General features: G+C 51.0%; 1 protein-coding gene across 2 annotated transcripts in view; it reads right to left on the bottom strand.

Annotated features, from left to right (window-relative positions):
• Positions 1–3,028: 3,028 nt before the first annotated feature.
• Positions 3,029–19,077, bottom strand: part of CAPZB (capping actin protein of muscle Z-line subunit beta) — a 49,109-nt gene continuing 33,060 nt past the window's right edge. The window contains exons 5-10 of one of the 2 annotated variants that reach the window (XM_039355040.1): positions 10,065–10,206; positions 9,228–9,344; positions 7,601–7,666; positions 6,024–6,100; positions 4,656–4,768; positions 3,029–3,980 (exon numbers count right to left, since the gene is read on the bottom strand). In XM_039355040.1, coding sequence (XP_039210974.1) covers positions 4,666–4,768; positions 6,024–6,100; positions 7,601–7,666; positions 9,228–9,344; positions 10,065–10,206 — 505 coding nt within the window. In that variant the 3' untranslated portion in view covers positions 3,029–3,980; positions 4,656–4,665. The remainder of the gene's footprint in view (positions 3,981–4,655; positions 4,769–6,023; positions 6,101–7,600; positions 7,667–9,227; positions 9,345–10,064; positions 10,207–19,077) is intronic. The other variant, XM_039355041.1, reaches the window with a different exon arrangement.

Raw genomic sequence — 19,077 nt, 5'->3', positions numbered from 1 at the left:
GGACCGGCTCCAGTCCCCGCCATGCCAGATAACTGGGCCACGCAAACAAAGCCCCATCCGTGGGATGCAGGCAGCATGCAAAACCACGCACCTCCGGTCCGTGCGGAAACCTCTACACCGGTGGTTCTCAACCTTTCTAATGCCGCGACCCCATAATATAGTTCCCCATGTTGTGGTGACCCCCAACCACTTATACATCACCGGGTGCCAGGGGCGTGGCCAAAGAAAAGGGGAAAAAAATGGCGGACAGCCTTGTTTGGCGACCCCCGTGAAATGGTCGTTCAACCCCAAATGGGGTCCCGACCCACAGGTGGAGAACCACTGCTCTACACAGAACTAGTCCCTGGTGCTGCTGCAGACCCTCTTATCTCACCCTGGAAGCAGCAGTGAGGGGGCTTCAGCTCTCCCAATGCCCCCCCCCCTTTATTTTTTGCAAAGCAAGGGCAGCTAAGAGGGAAGGAATCCTTGCTGCTTTTCAAATAACTCGGCAGCGTTTGTAAAGGTGCCCTCTCGAGCCGAGTTTTCTCGCAGACGTTTCATGACCCAAACTAGATAACGTCATCAGGGCTAGTAAGGAGTGGGCTTTGCTGTTGGTTTATATTCTTGTGGTTTGACCTGTCAGAGTATTTTTTTTGGGGGGGGGGTCTTAAGAGTTTCTTTGGTTAGGCTGTTTGCTTCTTCGGCAGTTTCTTGACGGGGGTCTTGTTCACTTGACGGCTGGTCGTGATGGAACTTCTTTACTTTCACAACGTATGGACAGATTTCACCCTGCTTTCAGTTGGGAAAACGTGACTGTCCCAAAAGGCCAGGGGGTTTCTAGAAGTATTCTGACAAATTAGCCCCCCCCCCCCCCGATAGACACCTAAACCGTTAACAACTTCTGTATGCTAAAGCAGGGGTAGGCAACGTTGGCTCTTTTATGATGGGTGGACTACATCAAAGCAACAATCCAGTCAGCAAGACCCCAATCAAGGAACTGCCAAAGAAGCCAACAGAATCTCTAAGACCACCCACAACCAACACGGACAGGGCGAGCCACCAAATTATCAACTGACTGCAAACAGCACTTCTTCTAGCCCTGAGGACGTTATCTACTTGGGTTATGAAACGTATGCAAGAAAACAACCCAGCTCAGAGGGCACCAAGGACCCCATACTCCTCCTCCTCTCCACAAACGCCACTCCTCCTAACACTGATGATGTTACCTAGTTGGGTCATGAAACGTCTGCAAGAAAACCACTAGGCTCAGAGAGCACCAAGGACCCCACAGTCCTCTTCCCCCTCCTCCTCCTCTCTGTAACCCCACAGGACCCCATAGTCCTCCTCTCCTTTTTATCCTCCTCCTCCTCTCTGTAACCCCATTCCCTTCTAGCACTGATGAAATTACCTAGTTGGGTAATGAAACATCTTTAAGAAAACAATGAAACTCAGAGAGCACCAAAGACAATTCTCCTCCTCCTCCTCCTCCTCCCTTCTAGCACTGATGATGTTACCTAGTTGGGTCATGAAACGTCTGCAAGAAAACCACCACGCTCAGAAAGCACCAAGGACCCCTACAGTCCTTTTCCTCCTTCCCATTTTCCTCCTCCACCCCATCTCCTCCTCTCTGCATATTCCCCTTCCTTCTAGCACTGATGACGTTACCTAGTTGGGTCATGAAATGTCTGCAAGAAAACAAGCTCAGAGAGCACCAAGGACCCCTATAGTCCTTTTATTCCCATCTTCCTCCTCCACAACCTCATCTCCTCCTCTCTACATATTCACCTTCCTTCTAGCACTGATGATATCACCTAGTTGGGTCATGAAACATCTGCAAGAAAACAACCCAGCTCAGAGGGCACCAAGGACCCCACAGTCCTTTGCCTCCTCCTCCTCCTCCTCCTCCTCTCCACAAACACCATTCCTCCTAGCACTGATGATGTTATCTAGTTGGGTCATGAAACGTCTGCAAGAAAACAAGCAAGCTCAGAGCACACCAAGGACCCCTCATGTCAACCCTGGAGCTACCAATATTCTCCTTTATTAACGAGTTTGCAGAGCAGCGCCTCTGAGGTTTGCGAGACATTCCAGAGGTAGACTGCCTCTGGCTGGAGAGGCTCCCTCCAGTTCCACTCCCTTCCGCGCATTATAAAACCTCTTTTTCCATACCTACAGGACTCTTGAGATGGGAAGCAGGTTTCTTTCCGCGAGGAGACCAGGCCGGCGTAAATATTTCAGGCCAGCTGGCTCTAGAAAATACAAAACTTGACAGGTAACAAAACTGAAAAGCCCAAAACTGCTAAGAAGCTGTGAGAAATGAGGTGGGGGCCGGGGGTGGGTTTACCATGAAAAAAAAGGACTCAAAGGGGCACATTTGCCAACCTTCAGTCTGAACCATCCCGTTTCTCAAAATTCTTTCCCAGCTGGCAGATGAGACACTCGGGACGATGCCGGGCTGTGCTCAGGAGCAGACAAAGGAGAAAACGCCATTTCTGTTAAAAAGAGCGTTTCATTTGAAGCGCTTAGCCCAATGATGGTGAACCTTTTAGTGACCGAGTGCCCAAACTGCAACCCAAAACCCACTTATGCATTGTCGGGTGCCGGGTGGGCGTGGCCCATTGGGTGGATGTGTCCATTTGGATGGGCGTGGCCCATTGGGTGGGCGTGGCTGCGGTGGTAACGGCAGACTGGGTGGGACTAAAAAGTTCAATCACTCAATTCCAACTTTGATTTTTTTTCCTGCAAGAAGTTGAAATTGTCTGATTGAACCCCTTTTTTTTTTTTTTTTGCACATGGTGGCAGAGGCCTAAAGCAAAAAGATTTTATAAAACCCAGCTGAAGGCCTAGGACTGGGGCGACGGCACGTGTGCCCACACACAGGGCTCTGAGTGCCACCTCTGGCACCCGTGCCATAGGTTCGCCACCACTGACTTAGCCCATCCCTCCCTCCCCCCCCCACAGGCTATGACCTGCCAATCAAAGGCTGGACCCTTGAGGGTTGGGAAGAGGCAGGAGAAGGAATCAGACACAGCCGAGCACCCAACAACGCTTTTACATTTTTTTCAAGATTTTATTTTATTTTTTTTCCTGTTTTTAAGTATGGAGGCTCAAGTAGAAGACGTAGATTCCAAGTTAAGCATTACATATTTAAAAAATAATAATAACCAGTCTTTCGCATTCCATAGAAATCAAGAACGAGTCAAAAGCAGCACACCGCAGCCTCTCGGGTGGAAAGCAGAACTGGGGCGAATCTCGACAGCTTTTCACAGATCTCTTTTTTGGGGGGCAGCTGCCCCCTCCTCGTCCCCCACACCCCCGTCCTCCTTTCTCAACCTTTCTCCCAAACATACACCAAACACATTTTTCCACGATGGTTTTCTTCCTTCGTTCACAAACCATGGTATTTAATAAAGGTTTTTTTTTTGTTTTGCTTCTTGTACATTTTTTACACCAATATAACAAAATATGGGGGGGGGAAAGCAGCGGGAGACGGGGCGCACCAAGAAAAAAAAAGCAAAAAAAAAAAAAAAAAAAAAGACGTGATTGGTGGAAATATGCAGGTCGAACATAAGGCCCAGAAGAAAAAAAGGGGCACAAATCTCAGAAGTTTCTCAAAAAAGAAAATACGTTTTTGCAAGGCTGTGGCGATAAGACAGTGGAAATTAAGCTGCTAGAGACCACCCCCCCCCAAAAAAAACACAGTTTGTACAGCTTTATTTGGGATGGTGGGGAAATAAAATGGAGGTTTTTATTTATTTTTTAATAAGTGGAAGAATATCGTACGCGGGAAATGAAAATAACGGGGAGGAGGCCAGGAAGGAAAAAAAAAAAGATTCCTAAGAAGGGGGGGGGGCTAATGAGTGCATGGCGTGTCTTATTAGCATCGTCAAGGGAGGGGGGGGTATACTGGTTTCTAACTTTGCTGTTTCCTCTTCAATGCCTCCACCAGGTCGTTCTTCAGAGCCTCCTGCTTTGATTTGTCTGCAAACGTCTGCACAGACCTGGAGGAGAAAAGAGACAGAGGGTTAGGAGGAAAATGGGGCAGGGGGTGGGATGGGCAGCCCCCAGGGAGAGGGCGATGTTGCTGAGGACGGCGGTAGCTTCTGGCAAATGTTCTTTTTTTTTCTCCCCCCCCCCCAAGCCACATCTCCGACCCAACGTCCCTTCGACGCGTCAGGTAGTGCTTCCCGCAATTCATAACCAGATCCCCGGAGCTGAGTTCCAGCACATGGTTAGTAGCATTTGGAGGGGGAGGGAGGGGCTCCGTCGTAACTTTCAGCGGTCATTAAACGAGGGCTATGTGTACACAGCAGCCTAGTTGGTAGGGAGGGGAGGGGGGCTGTTCCAGGGTTGAAATCGGTCGCAAAAACCACACCGGCAAACATACACAGGCAACACACACACACCCCTGTGTCTATCGCACTCTCAGGTGCAAGGAACTCCACACAGCAAGGCAAAGGGGAGCAAAGTCAGGTGTGTAAGGAGGCTTCCTCCATCCTTTTCCTTAAAAAAATAATAATTAAAAAAAAAACTTGCAAGAATTAGGAGTTAGTTGGTGTGAAGGCCGAGTCCCCCATGCGGACGCTCTCGGTCGAGGTGAGTGGTGTTTTAGTGCCAAGGTGCCTTGTAAGCCAGTTTCAGCGGGGGGGGGGGTTGGAAACGGGGTGGTGATGTACCTGAGCTGGTTTAGTTATCTGGCTGAATGTACATCTGCCGCTGGGTCAGAACCTGGGAGAGCTCCCTCTGCAACTGCTTATACTTTTGGTTGTCGGGAATAGCGTCAATTGATCTGGAGCGAGCGGGGCGGAGACGGAAGAGGGGAGCCAGCCGAGGAAGGAAAGAAAAGGTCAGACAAGTTTGGCAGAGAGAAAACGAGGAAGAAGGCAGAGTGGGGACAGGTGTGTTTGTGTGTGTGTGTGTGTGTGTGTGTGTGTGTGGTAGAGAGAGAGAGAGAGAGAAAGAAAAGGAAGGAAGGAAGGAAGGAGAGAAAGAAGGAAAGAAAAGAGAAAGAAAGAAAAAGAAAAAGAGAAAGAAAGAGAGAGAAAAAAGAAAGAGAAAAAAGGAAAGAAAGAAAGAGAAAGAAAGAAAGAAAAAGAAAGAAAGAAAAAGGAAAGAAAGAAAGAAAGAAAAAGAGAGAAAGAAAGAAAGAGAAAGAAAGAAAACGAAAAAAGAGAAAGGAAAGAAAGAAAAAGAAAGAGAGAAAGAAAGAAAGAGAAAGAAAGAAAGAGAAAGAAAGAGAAAGAAAGAGAAAGAAAGAAAGAAAGAGAAAGGAAAGAAAGAAAGAAAGAAAGAAAGAGAAAGAAAGAGAAAGAAAGAGAAAGAAAGAAAGAAAGAAAAAGAAAGAGAGAGAGAGAGAGAGAGAGAGAGAGAGAGAGAAAGAAAGAAAGAAAGAAAGAAAGAAAGAAAGAAAGAAAGAAAGAAAGAAGGAAGGAAAGAAAGAAAGAAAGAAAGAAAGGAAGGAAGGAGGAGCACTTTGGAGACTTCCGGTGCCAAAATCCCCGGGTTTCCGTAGATCAGAGAGAGAAAGAGGAAAGGAGGACGGTAGCCCTTCATCCTGAGCCTTTCTTCCGACGCTAACGTCTGTTCCCGGCAAACTATCATCCTATCCTCTGCTCCAGCTGGTTTAACTGGAGAAGCAGGCGCCATCAGGCACGGCCAGGGCCACTCTGCCGTGGGCGATGGGGGCCGAGTTTGCAAAATGAGAGAGACGCTTTCGGCGGAATCTGGGGCAGCTTTTCCCGCCCCAGACGGGCCCTGCTGGCCGACTGACTGACCCATCCGATCGCCTTCTGAATCAGCCCATCAACGCAGGGCAGATTGGAGAAGGTGGAGAAGGCTTAACGGGAGGCAGGCAGTCAACCCATCTGTCCTTCTGGGGCAGTGGGAGACAGCTATGAGAGAAGAAAAAGCTGGAAGGGAACCCTGGAGGTCTTCTAGTCCAAACCCCCCCCCCCCCGCTCAAGCAGGAGCCCTCTTAGACCGTTTCCAACAAATATTAAGTATCTCAAGAGGAAAAGAGCACAGTACTGCAGTCCATCCGTTACCTCAGCCCGTTGACAATGTCCTTTGTCTTTCCAAAATAAATCTCATTCAGCGTACTTCTGATTTTATTCTCCATGTCCTAGAAGGGGGGGGGGAGAGAGAGAGAGAGAGAGAGAGAATTCATGGTCACCTCTGCTCAAACGCTTTTCCTCCCCTTCCTATTTTTAATGCTCATTTTAATCTAATCCTTATTTTTCCCTTCTCCCTTTGAGCCTGTAAAGCAGTGGTTCTCAACCTTTTTAATGCCACGACCCCCCAACTGGTCGTAAGTCGAGGACTACTCAACCGGTCGTAAGTCGAGGACTACTCGACTGGTGCAGCACCGTTTGCAGAATGGGACTTTTGGCCGGCTCAGCAGGGCAGAGACAGCCTGGACAATTCCTATTGGCTTTTGAAAGCCAATGGGATTAGACTCTATTCAAGAGAATCTATTCTATTGGCTTTCAAAAGCCGATAGAATAAAAGGGAGTAGCACAGTTAAGGAAAAGGGGGGAAAAAATGGCAGACTGCGTTGTTTGGCGACCCCCGTGAAATGGTCCTTCGACCCCAAATGGGGTCCCGACCCACAGGTGGAGAACCGCTGCTGTAAAGCCCTCCCGCCAGACTCCCTCTGGGCCTGTCTTAAGAGAAAAGCTGGCGCTGCCATTTTGGCAGAATCGTAGCATTTTCCGTACGGAAGGGAGAATAAAAATAAGGAATCGTCCAGGTCGGGAGTCCCCCGTTAACGGTCAGGTGGGGACCTGGCCACAAGGGGGCAGCAGACAGCTGCCAAAAAGAAAGGGTGGTTTCCAGCCCCCCAGTTCAATTGGCCCTTTGCAGCCTGGTGTCCGGCGTGCATTTCGAGGTCAGCTGCCCCCATTTCTCATCCTCCAGGCACCAGCCTTGGGAGATGGGACCGTGGGCGGCATCTGCGCCTTCTCCAACAGGAGCAAGGCAGAAATAGCTTCTCAAGGAGAAATAGCTTGCAAGGGCCGAGATTGACTGTTTGTTTGCTTTTCAATGGGTTTGAAAGATTTGAGTTTTGGGAAACTTGTTTAACCCCCCCCCCCATCTTTTGGCATCAGAGGCACTTGAAGGGAGATGGCAAATAACGGGGAGACCTTGGGATAAATAAAAGGGAGTGTCTTAGCCAATCCTTCCCTGTCTTCTCTCCCTTTTATGCATTCATCTTCTCCAAAGCTTAGTGGCAATCTCCACGTGTGCCTTTGGGAAAGGGGGCAGGCAGAGGGAGGTTGAAACAAGGAAAGGACATCTCTGTTCACACACACACACACACACACACACACACACACACACACACACACACACACACACACACACACGTGGGCACCTCCTCTGGCCTGCCAGCCAGCTCCCTTAGTAATTAACTCTACCAAAGCAGAGGTGAAGATAATGAGAGGCCCTGGATAGGGATGTGAACCCCAAGCTGTTTGGGCTCTTCGGCTAATGGCGGCCCACTGGCAAAAACAGGAAGGTCAAAGGTTAGGGGCCAAGGGCCCCTTCAGCCCATTTCTCCAGAGCCCACAGTCCGGGAGGTAGAAAGGATTCCCCCCCCCCCAGTCCGTCACAAGGGCCTTACCTCAACCAGACGGCCAATATTGGCTATATGCGGAGAGGAATCGCTCACCGTCTCGTCTTTTTCCATCTGGGAAGAAAGGAAGGAAAAAGATGAGGAGGAGGAGGAGGAGGAGGAGGAGGAGGAGGAGGAGGAGGAGGAGGAGGAGGAGGAGGAGGAGGAGGAGGAGGAAGAGGAAAAGGAGAACTGTCTTTGGTGCTCTCTGTTTTCTTGAAGATATTTCATTACCCAACTGGGTAATTTCATCAGTGCTAGAAGGGAATGGGGTTACAGAGAGGAGGAGGAGGATAAAAAGGAGAGGACGACTATGGGGTCCTGTGGGGTTACAGAGAGGAGGGGGAGGGGGAGGGGGGGAGGAGGAGGGGGAGGAGGACTGTGGGGTCCTTGGTGCTCTCTGAGCCTGGTGGTTCTTTCATTACCCAACTAGGTAACGTCATCAGTGCTATGGAGGAAAGAGGAGGAGGCCGCTGGCTGCAGAGCCTCACCTGCCCAGGGGTCAGCAGAAGCTCAGAGGAAAACAGCCCTCCCATCCCCATCCACATATGGGACAAGATTAATGTGCCCGGCAGCCTTCTGACAGAGTGGGGGGGGGGGCAACCCAGTTGGTGAAGGCAGACCAGGATGGAGCCGAGGTCCCTCTCTGCCCCCCCCCTTTCCACAAAGGTCAGGCAAGGAATGTGCCTGAAATGGGGGGGTCTTTGCAAGGAGGGGGGAGGCCAAACCCTGCGTCTCCCCCCCCCCCAGCAGAGAGAGAGGCCTGACGGGGCAAGTCATTTAATCAAGAGTGCCTTCCAGGCAAGCAATGATAGCCTGGGTGCCAGCTCCAATTAGCTGGCCGAGTTGTTGTTTTTTTAAAAAAACACACAAAAGGGAGCCGGGAGGGAGATTAAGGCCTTTGTTTCACTGGGGGTGGGGGACACGACAGGAAGAGGTGGTGGGGCCCTCCGGGAGCTTCTCCGGTCTCGTCCTGGGGCATCTGAACGCAGCACCTTCTGCGGAGTTGCTGGCAAGAGCCCGGGTGCGAAAACACCTCTCGACAGATGTTCCCGGAGCTGGGCACCGACGACAGGGCACAGGTGCCCCCCCCACCCCACGTTCTGGACGGGTGTGGCTGAGAAAAGCGCAAGGGGGAGGGTCTGCAGTGCGGTTTCTTCCCTCCCCCCCCTCCCCATCTGGAAGCAGCAGGCCCAGAGGTGGCTGGAGATTGGGGGTGGGGGGTGCGGGGAGACCCGCTGCAGATTAAAGAGGGCGAGGGGGGACATTGTCACCAGGCTGTTGGGGGGAACGGGGGCGCTGACAAGGGGTAGAAGATGGGAGAGATTACAGAAGTGCAACAGCCGTAAGGAGGGAGGGAGTTTTAATTTTTATATTTTTTTTTGGTTTTGTTTTAATCTTCCAATCCCTGGAATCTGAAGCATCCCAACTTGAGAGGCATCAGCCGCCCGCAGGGGCCTTGAGCTGCTTCCTTCCTTCTTTGGGCAGGGAGCGTTCCTGACCTCCTTTGCAGGCTGCCCCAGGACGTCCAGGGCGTAGGCTGGGGGGGGGGGCTGGGGGGGCTGGGGAGGGGGGGGGAGAGACCACCTGGTTCCCTGCAGGGGCTGGAGAGAAGCTGTGGGGGGCCTCCAGGTACCTGTCTGGTGAGGCTGCCTCCCAGGTTCATGGTGCCCGAGCCCGTCTTGTTTGTCTGCAGCCACAGCATCACCGTAGAGGTCAGCTTGTAGTGGGCAGTGCGGCCGCTGGACTTCTCCTGGAGGAGGGAAATGCTCGTGAGCGCGCGCGCACACACACGCGCGCGCACACACACACACACACACACACACACACACACACACACACTATCCTTCTTCGGAGTAGCTCAAGAGGCCAGCTCCTCTGCCAAGTTCACCAAAGCACCCGTGCCCCACCAGGACAGAGACAGGGCAACTGGTATCCCCTGCCCCCCTCACTGGGGAGTAAGCAGACACAGGGGGAGGGGGTCCCTTCTAGTTCTGCAGCCTCCCTTCCTCCCTCTCTCTCTTTCCTTCCCTTCCTCCCTTTGTCTCCTTCCTTTCTTCTTTCCTCTCTTCCTCCCTTCCTCCCTTCATCTCCTTCCTTCCTCTCTCCTCCCTCCCTCCCTTCCTTCCTCCCTCCCTATCTCCTTCCTTCCTCCGTCTCCTTCTTCCCTTCATCTCCTTCCTTCCTCCCTCCCTCCCTTTGTCTCCTTCCTTCCTCCCTCCCTTTGTCTCTTCCCTTCCTTCCTCCCTCCCTTCCTATCTCCTTCCTTCCTTCCTCCCTTCCTGTCTCCTTCCTTCCTTCCTTCCTCCCTCCCTCCTTCCTTTCATAAGGGGACGTTTTTGCAACACTTAATATGGGTCCTTTTCCCATATTAAGATAAGGGGGGGTTGTTTTTTGGGGGGGACATGGAATTAAGTCCACCAGGCATCCCATCTGCCCCCACAAGAGAAGGAGGGGGGAGACTGGGCTCTACCTGGACTTCTACCACATGGATGGAGTCCCAGCAGCCTTTGATCTTCTTGGATCCATCGCCAGCTTTCTTAATTAGAATCACCCCGGCAAATCCGTGATCCAGATCCCAGAGGTAAACCGAGGAAACACCCCCTTCGAAATACCTGCAGCCAAAACGAAAGACAGAGATTGATCCCCCAGGACAGGACGAGGCAATTCCAGGAAGCGGGAAGCGGAAAGGGCAGGCAAGGCTGGACAAAGGGCTGTCCAGTCTCTTCTTAAAGACTTCCAGTATTGGAGCATTCACCACTTCTGGAGGCAGGTGGTTCCACTGGTTAACTGTTCTGTCAGGAAATTTCTCCTTAGTTCTAGGTTGCTTCTCTCCTGGATTAGTTTCCATCCCTTGCTTCTTGTCCTGCCTTTGGAGGTGCTTTGGAGAATAGCTTGACTGCCTCTTCTTTGGGGCAGCCCCTGAGATACTGGAAGACTGCTATCATGTCCCTCCTCGTCCTTCTCTTCCTTAAACTGGACATCCCCAATTCCGGCAGCCTTTCCTTATATGCTTTAGCCTCCAGTCCCCTGATCATCTTTGTTGCTCTTCTCTGCACTCTTTCTAGAGCAGGGGTAGGCAACCCAAAACACTCAAAGAGCCACTTGGACCCGTTTCCCACCAAAAACAAAACACTGGGAGCCGCAAAACCCTTTTGATATCTAAAATGAAGATAACACTGCATATATGCTTTTTTACCTTTATTATAGGGGTGTGTGCGTGTGTGTGTGTGTATGTGTGTATGTGTATGTGTATATGTGTATATATATACACACACACACAGACACACAGACACACATTAAAAATAAAAGTAAAAATATGACTCTTGGGAATATCCATACTATTAAAACAATGATCACCAAGAGAATGCTTTAAGAGAATAAAATTACATACACACACAGGTAAAAAAAGGATATATGCAGTGTTATCTTCATTTTAGATGTCAAAAGGGTCTCTCTCTCCCTCCCTCTCTATCTGCCCTTGGTCTGCCACTCCTCTTCCCCCACTCTCTCTCTCTCCCTCTCTCTCTCTTTCTCTCTCTCTCTTTCTCCCCCCCTCCTATCTGCTGCTCACCTGGCAAGCTTCAAGCTGTTGTCCAACAACCTCCGGGGTAGGCAACCTCGTCTCTTTTATGACTCATGGACTTCAACTCCCAGAATTCCTGAGTCAGCCTAGCTGGGCTAGCTAGCTCTCTCCTGCCCTTCCTGCTTCCTGCTTCCTGCAGAGACGCAGCAAAGGGAGGAGCTCCGCCCAGTAAGCTTTTCAGCTCCTCGGAGAACACTGTGAGTGCACTCTCTTTTACACATACACACAACACACACACACACACAGAGATTGAGAGAGAGAGAGAGAGAGAGAGAGAGAAGCAAGGAAGTGCAATTGCCTCTCTCTGTCTCTCTCTCTCTCTCTCTGCAAAGGCAGAGGAGGCTGGGAGCCACAGGGGAAGGCTCAAAGAGCCGCATGCGGCTCCGGAGCCGCAGGTTGCCGACCTGTGTTCTAGAGTCTCAGCATCTTTTTGACATCATGGTGACCAAAACTGGATGCAGCATTCCAGGTGTGGCTTTACCAAGGCCTTGTAAAGTGGTATTAAGACTTCACCTGATCTTGATTCTATCCCTCTGTTAATGCAGCCCAGCACTGAGTTGGCTCTTTTGGCAGCTGCAGCACACGGCTGGCTCCTATTGAAGGGACATACTCAGAGCGGGCTTAAATGGGGCAGCACCAAGCCCCAGCCCTGCAAAGATGGGGACGGTTCTTTAACCCGCTTTGAGGGGCGGGGATGGCACATGGTCTGTTCCCTCATCCTTGGTTTTTCTGTGACCCCCAGAAATGGCTTCTCAGAGTGCACCAGACCCTCCTCCAGCCTGAGCAGAGCTGATCAAAGTTTGGACCTCCCATATGAAATGGGAATGGGGTGTTAGCTTTCTCCCCATGGAGCTTTTTGCCTTTCCAAAGCAACCGAGTTCGAATTCAGAACAAAACACAAAGAACACCCGAAAGCGAATACGGGCAGTCTGTCAACCCTACGACGGCTTACCTACGACCCGACCTCTACAACGGCCCCCTCGACTTACAACCGCCACTGAGCCCCAAATTTACGTCGTTAAGCGACACATTTGTTCGGTCAGTTTTGCCCCGTTTTCACAACCTTTCTGCCCACCGTTGTTAACTGGATCGCTTGCAGTTGATAAGCCGGTCGCCCGGTGCTTAAAGTGCGTCGGGCTTCCCCGTTGATTTTGCGGGTCAAAAGGTCGCCCGAGGGGATCACGTGGCCCCGGGATCCAGCAACGGTCGTAAGTATGAGCCAGTGGCCAAGCAGCTGGATTCTGATCACGTGACCGGGGTCGTAAGTCTGAAAAACGGTCCCAAGTCGCTTTTTTCAAGTGCCGTTGTAACTTTGAACAATTACTAAGTGAACTGTTGTAAGTCAAGGATGTCTTCCCTCAAACTGTAATTTCACCAGCTGGCCAAGAGACGAAACGCCGATCGGGAGGAAAAGGGGGCGAGTATCACGAGACCCCCACGTTCCCCCCCCAGTGACCCCCAACTTCTGTCTTCTAGCCCCGAACGACCAGGAACGAGCCCAAACGGGGGAGGAAATCTGATTTATTTTTTTTAACACGCTTCCCATCGAGGAGATTTTACACAAAGGCCTTTGTGGGTCTGTTTTACGAAGGGACCAAAAGGCTGGGCCAGACCACAGAGGGCCGTCCGGGGAAGACCCGTGCCAGAACAAGCAAGCGCACACATGGAAACGCTCGGCCGGCTCAAATCTAGGATTAATATTATTTTAAATGTGAACATGCTGTTTCCACCTGGCCCGCGGCTGACGCTGGCCCTGGCCTCATGTTCCTGGGGGGGGGAGGGGCGGATGCAGGCGGCCAGGAAAAACAGCCCCCTTGCCATCCTGCGGTTCTGACCCACACGCAGCGCGGCTTAGGGGGCTTTTCCCTCCCGCCAAAGGCTCAGCAGCTCAGGTCTGCAAGGTGGGGGGGGCAGGGGGGGGGAGAGAGAGAAAACGGGGCAAAGGAGGTTGTCTGCAGAGGGGAGGAACCGATCCAGCCCAAAACACAGAGACTTTTGGTGGGGAAGGGGCCGAGAGCCTTTTTTTCCTTCACACAACACACATACACAACCTTTCCTGCTGCAGCGTTAGCAAATCCCCTCCAAAGGGTGCCCATGGTCCTGGGCAGGCCCTTGACAAAGGCTTCCCCCCCCCCAGCCTGCCTACAGGTGCAAGCCGCCCCTAGGCACACATACCGATCGGGTGAGATCTGCACGGCCTCCATGCCAGGTAAAGCTTCCAGACTGAACATCTGGCTGGCAGCTGGGCAGACTCCGACTCCGGGAGAACAAAGGGCGGATTCAGATGCCACACGGTGGAGGGGGGAAACGGGGGTCCTTTGCCCACCTCCTCACCCGCCCCGCCCCTCCCCCCCCCCGAATCTCTGATGGCAGCCAAGCGGGTCCGAGGCAGGTAAACCAGGCAGGGGGCTCTGAAGGGTCTGCTTGCTGCTGGGACCGGTCGGGTCAAGGCTCGGGGCCACAGGAAGAGCACGGGGATCAAGGGGGATGACCTCAGGGGGTTCTCTGCTTCAGATTTGGGAGGAGGAGGAGGACTGTAGGGCTCCTTGGTCCTCTCTGAGCGTGGTGGTTTTCCTGCAGACGTTTCATGACCCAACTAGGGAACACCATCAGTGTTAGAAGGACATGTGAGGGGGGAGGAGGAGGAATGAAGGAACAAGGAGGAGAAGGAGAAGCAGAAGAGGGAGAAGGAGGAGGAGGAGGAGGAGGAGAAGGAGAGGAGGAGGAGAAGGAGAGGAAGAAGAAGAAGAAGAAGAAGAAGAAGAAGAAGAAGAAGAAGAAGAAGAAGAAGAAGAAGAAGAAGAAGAAGAAGAAGAGAAAGAAAAAGAAAAAGAGGAAGAGGAAGAGAAAGAAGAAGAAGAAGAAGAAGAAGAAGAAGAAGAAGAAGAAGAAGAAGAAGAAGAAGAAGAAGAAGAAGAAGAAGAAGAAGAGAAAGAAAAAGAGAAAGAGGAAGAAGAAGAAGAAGAGGAAGAGGAAGAAGAAGAAGAAGAGAAAGAGAAAGAGAAAGAAAAAGAGGAAGAGGAAGAAGAGAAGAAGAAGAAGAAGAAGAAGAAGAAGAAGAAGAAGAAGAAGAAGAAGAAGAAGAAGAAGAAGAAGAAGAAGCACAGCCTCTACTTCCAATCACTTCTGCAGCAAGGGTCTCCAACTTTGGCAACTGGCAGACTTCATCTCCCAGAATTCCCCAGCTAGCAATTGTGGAAGTCCACAGGTCTTAAAGTTGCCAAGGCTGGAACACCCCCCCCCCCCCCGCTCTACCGAGATCCAAGCCTTGAATGCCTTGGGGCCCAGAAGCTTCCACGGGAGAGCAGGGCCATCCGTGGTGGGAGAAAAGTCAGCCTGAGCTTCCTTAGGTTTCACAGACCCCTGGCTGCTTTGTATGGGCAGCTGTGACTACAAACCCCATGGTGTGTTCTGGGGTCTGACAAAGGGGGGGGGGAGTGAACGCAACACCGGATTGTCCCAAGGCTTACGAGGCTCGGACCAAGGGCAATGAAGCCCCCGTGCAGGCATGGATGGGCACCCCAGGCCGACCACACCGACACACCTGCCTGGCAGAGGGCTCACCAGAAACCGGAAAGGGCCACAGAGCCAGGGATGGGGAGCCGCAAATTGCTGGGGGGAGGGAGGGAGGGGACTGGGTCAGTTCAGTACCAGACCCAGCCAAAAAGTTTGACGTCCATGCTAAAGCATAGGGAGCCTGTGCCCTCCCCCTCCCCCCTTCCCTGGGGAGCTACAATTCCCAGCAGCCCGTCAGAAAGTAGGAATTGACGAAGCTTCTCCTGGAGAATTGGGGCAATCAAGTCACACATCTCTGCCTCCCTCACCCCCAGTTGGGAAGACCAACGTCCTGTCCAGCGTCAGACCATCTGGGACAACCCAAGCAGGGTCTCCAGAGGACCTTCCAGAAGATACGTCCACCTTTCCCAATCAAGCAGGGCTGGAGAATCTTAGCCTACCGAACTCAGCGCCAGAAGTACATTTTGTTCATCTAAAAGACGCTCGCAAGCTTTGCTGATTTTCTTTTTTCTGAAGGAACAAAAGCTGATTAAGACTTGGGGTGTATCCAGGATGCTCTCACAGTACGATAAATGAGGATCTAATTCAAAACAGGGCCTTCTGGACAGGACGAAAGCTCGTTTGGGTTATACTCTCCAGCCAAATGCGGATTAATCTATGGTCTTTCCCACTGGGGAGGTCTTCACAGTCCTCACAAGCCTCCCTTCAGACAATCGGGAATAATTACATTCTGCAACTGGACCGCCTTTTTCAAAGACCCCTCCCCACAAAATCTAAGGCAGGAGGGGACCTGGAGAAGCTCCCCAGCCAAGCTCCTCCACACACAGCTGCTCCTCCCGAAGCCTGTAGTCCGATTGCAACCATCTGCTTCTCCTGGATTCGCAAGGAGGAGCCAGAAATCTTTGCCTGACTGAACCCCAGGCCGTCTACAGGGTCATCAGAACATGGGGGTTACCCTAAAAAAAAAATAGAGCCTGGTGGAGCCTTCAGACGATTATTGAAGAGAATTCAGAAGGCAATTTCTGTCAAGGTAATGATTTAAAAGCTAACCAGCTCATGTAATGTAAGATGTAATGATGGGAATGACTCAGCAGGGTCTGTGTCTCTTTAAGAGCATTTGTATAAAGGGAAGGCTCTGCTGATGTGTTCTCTCTCTGTTTTCCTGCTGTAACTGCTGTGTGTTGGAGCCTGCTGTATTGGCACATGTATGTATATTGTTCCTGGTATATGATATTGCACCACACACAATAAAGCACTGATCAGATTTCCCCTCAACCTGGGTAGGAAGTGGTTAAGGGCCATCAAGTCAGTGTCAACTCTTAGTGGCCATACAGATGGATGTTCTCTGTGAGGCTCTGTCCCCAGCCTGGTCCTTCAGCGCTTCCAACACTGCATCTATCACTGCTGTAACTGAGTCCATCCACCTGGCTGCCGGTTGTCTTCTTCTTCTCTTTCCACCTGTCCCAGCATCAGGACCTTCTTCAGGTCTTCATATGATGTCCCAAAGTAGGATTACCTGAGCCTGGTCCCAGGTGAGTGACAACTCTGAAGAGTTGATTTGTTCTAGGATCCACTGGTCTGTTTTCTTGGCTCTCCCATCTTCTCTAATGTCAACGTTCAAGATCTTTCATTCTCTTTCTCTCCTGTCCCAAAGATGCTCTCCCCCACCCCCAGGTAACTGGAGTTTTTCCTCTGAAGATGTTTCCACACCCATTTGCACCACTCAGGTGACCCTGAGGACAGAGATAAACCTTCAGGTGGCCTCAACAACCCTCTAAACCAGTGGTTCTCAACCTTTTTAATGCCGCGACCCCCAACCGGTCGTACGTCGAGGACTACTCAACCGGTCGTAAGTCGAGGACTACTCAACTGGTGCAGCACCGTTCGCAGAATGGGACTTTTGGCGGGCTCAGCAGGGCAGAGACAGCCTGGACAATTCCTATTCAAGAGAGTCTATTCTATTGGCTTTCAAAAGCCAATAGAATAAAAGGGAGTAGCACAGCTAAGGAAAAGGGGGAAAAAATGGCGGACTGCATTGTTTGGCGACCCCCGTGAAATGGTCGTTCGACCCCAAATGGGGTCCTGACCCACAGGTTGAGAACCGCTGCTCTAAAAGGATGCAGATGACCAGCTGTCTGCAAGGAGTATAAATCCTTCCATTCCCCACCATCCAGTCAGAGCTGAAGAAGCTTCTGGGATGACAAGCGAAAAGTCCTCAAAGGAAAACAAGAAAATCCAGTTGCCTAGTGGGGGAAAAAAAAGCATCTTTGGGACAACCATGACCTGGATGACTGAGAATCTTTATAGATTCTCATGGTTCTTCAAAGTCCAACTCTGGCTTCCACAGAGCGTCACACGGAATAACACAGGATCCTGATATTTAGGGTAGGAACCCAACCTTTAAAAAAGTCTGCCTAAAATAAAAGCCTAGATAACACACAAAGAGGCCAGCCAAATAACCTGGACCAAAAGTCTCCAGGCCTTGACCAAAATCCATGAGCAAAACATGGAGAAAAGTTGGTGAACAACTGTTGCTCCCTTCCCATTTAACACAGCTGCCTCCAGAAAGACAGTTTTGTTTTTTTAATCGATGCTGCCGCTTGGTTTTTATTTCTGCTCCAATTCTCTTTCTGGCAGCGGCAGGCCAGCCCCCATGTTCCAGGACAAGTGCCAAAGAACTGTGCAGTGAACCGTTCACATTTATCGCTTCAATCTTACGTCGCAATCTCTCTCTCTCTCTTTTAAAGGTAAGTCGGCTGTGTTTGCCCATTAGCTAATCTGGTTTCACAATTAACTGATCAAATCGATGACGATTAAAATTCCCAACGATGGTGTGGCTCTGCAGGTTCAGGGAGGTGGGGGGATGAAATGTCACCCCTTATAGACAGAACGAAGCAAATTGTGCTGGGCTCCATTAAAGAGAAAATAACAACAACAATAATAATAGAGTTGGAAGGTCTTCTAGTCCAGCCCCCTGCTCCAGCGGGAAACCCTCTACCATTTCAGACAAATGGTGGTCCATGTTTTTAAAAGTCTCTTTTATGTCATCCTCTAAAACACGCGAAGCCTCAGGGACAAAGAGAGAGAAAAGGAAGAGATTAGCAACAAGGGCCCCAAGTCCCACAATCAGCAACACAAAGACAACAGCAAAGAGCTGCTGCCACGGGCTCCTGGGAGTTGTAGTCCATGCACCTGGGCGTGGGGGGGGGCTAATTAGGGAAAAGAGGCTAAGGCAGGAGTCTTCCAACTTGGCCCTTTTATGACTGGTGGACTTCAACTCCCAGAATTCCTCAGCCTGGCATGTGTGCCTGGCTGAGGAATTCTAGGAGTTGAAGTCCACCAGTCATCAAAGGGCCACGTTGGAAGACCCCTGGTCTAGGGTCTCCTGTTTGAGCAAGGGGTTGGTCTAGAAGACCTCCATGGTCCCTTCTTCCAGCTCTCCTATTCCATTCTATAGAAGGGATTCAATGTTTATGGGGCTGAGAGAGAGAGTCCCCCTTGTTTCTAATTCCAGAGGTCAGAGATAAATGAATTATAAGCTGCCCAGAGTTATTGACTGAGCAGGACAGCTATAGAAGTTGAATGGACATCTGTATAGGGACGCTGGCTGAGGAATTCTGGGAATTGAAGTCCACAAGTCATAAAAAGGCCAAGTTTGAAGACCCCTGGGCTAAGGGAACACGATGCAGCTCCTTTACTCAAGCTGACCCCAGCATTCGGCCCCGGGACGGGAGAACATCAAACCAGCTACACAGAGTCGCCCACCGAGAAGCTGAAGGGGGAACTTCAACGCGTCCCTCATCTTATAACCGCTTGTTTCATGAACATTCGAAGTTACAAACTACTGAAAGAAGCAACTTGCGACCGTTTTTCACGCTTATGGCCGTAGCAGCATCCCCGTGATGAACACACGATCAAAATTTGAACGCTTGGCAACTGGCCGGGACTGATGACGGTTGCAGTGCCGGATGATCCCCGTTTGTGACTTTCTGACCAGCCAAGACAATGGGGGAAGCCAGAGTCACTTAACTTAACCTATGTTACTAACTAATTAACTAACTAACTAACTAACTGTTACTAACCTGTGTCACTTAACCTTGTTACTAACTTAAAACGACAGTGATTCGCATAACAACCAGGGCAAGTGAGGCCGTAAAGCGGGGCAAGGTTCATTGAACAAAATGTCTCGCTTAGCAACAGAAACCTCGGGCCCAACTGTAGTCGTAGCTCAAGGAAAACCTGGGCTTTAAAAGGGGGGGGGGCGCCACCTGATACAGGTACAGCTACAAACCCTCAGCTAAGTCCTGACCATATTCAGTCTCCCCCCCAGACAAGGAGGCAAACAGCTTCAGGAAAGGGCCCCTGCCCCCCCAACTCAATTTTA

Source organism: Crotalus tigris, unplaced genomic scaffold, assembly GCF_016545835.1.
Source record: "Crotalus tigris isolate CLP2741 ecotype Arizona unplaced genomic scaffold, ASM1654583v1 scf7180000018590.67127310178:1205815, whole genome shotgun sequence".
NCBI classification, from domain to species: Eukaryota; Metazoa; Chordata; class Lepidosauria; order Squamata; family Viperidae; genus Crotalus; species Crotalus tigris.
This window is presented reverse-complemented; position numbering and strand designations above follow the sequence as displayed.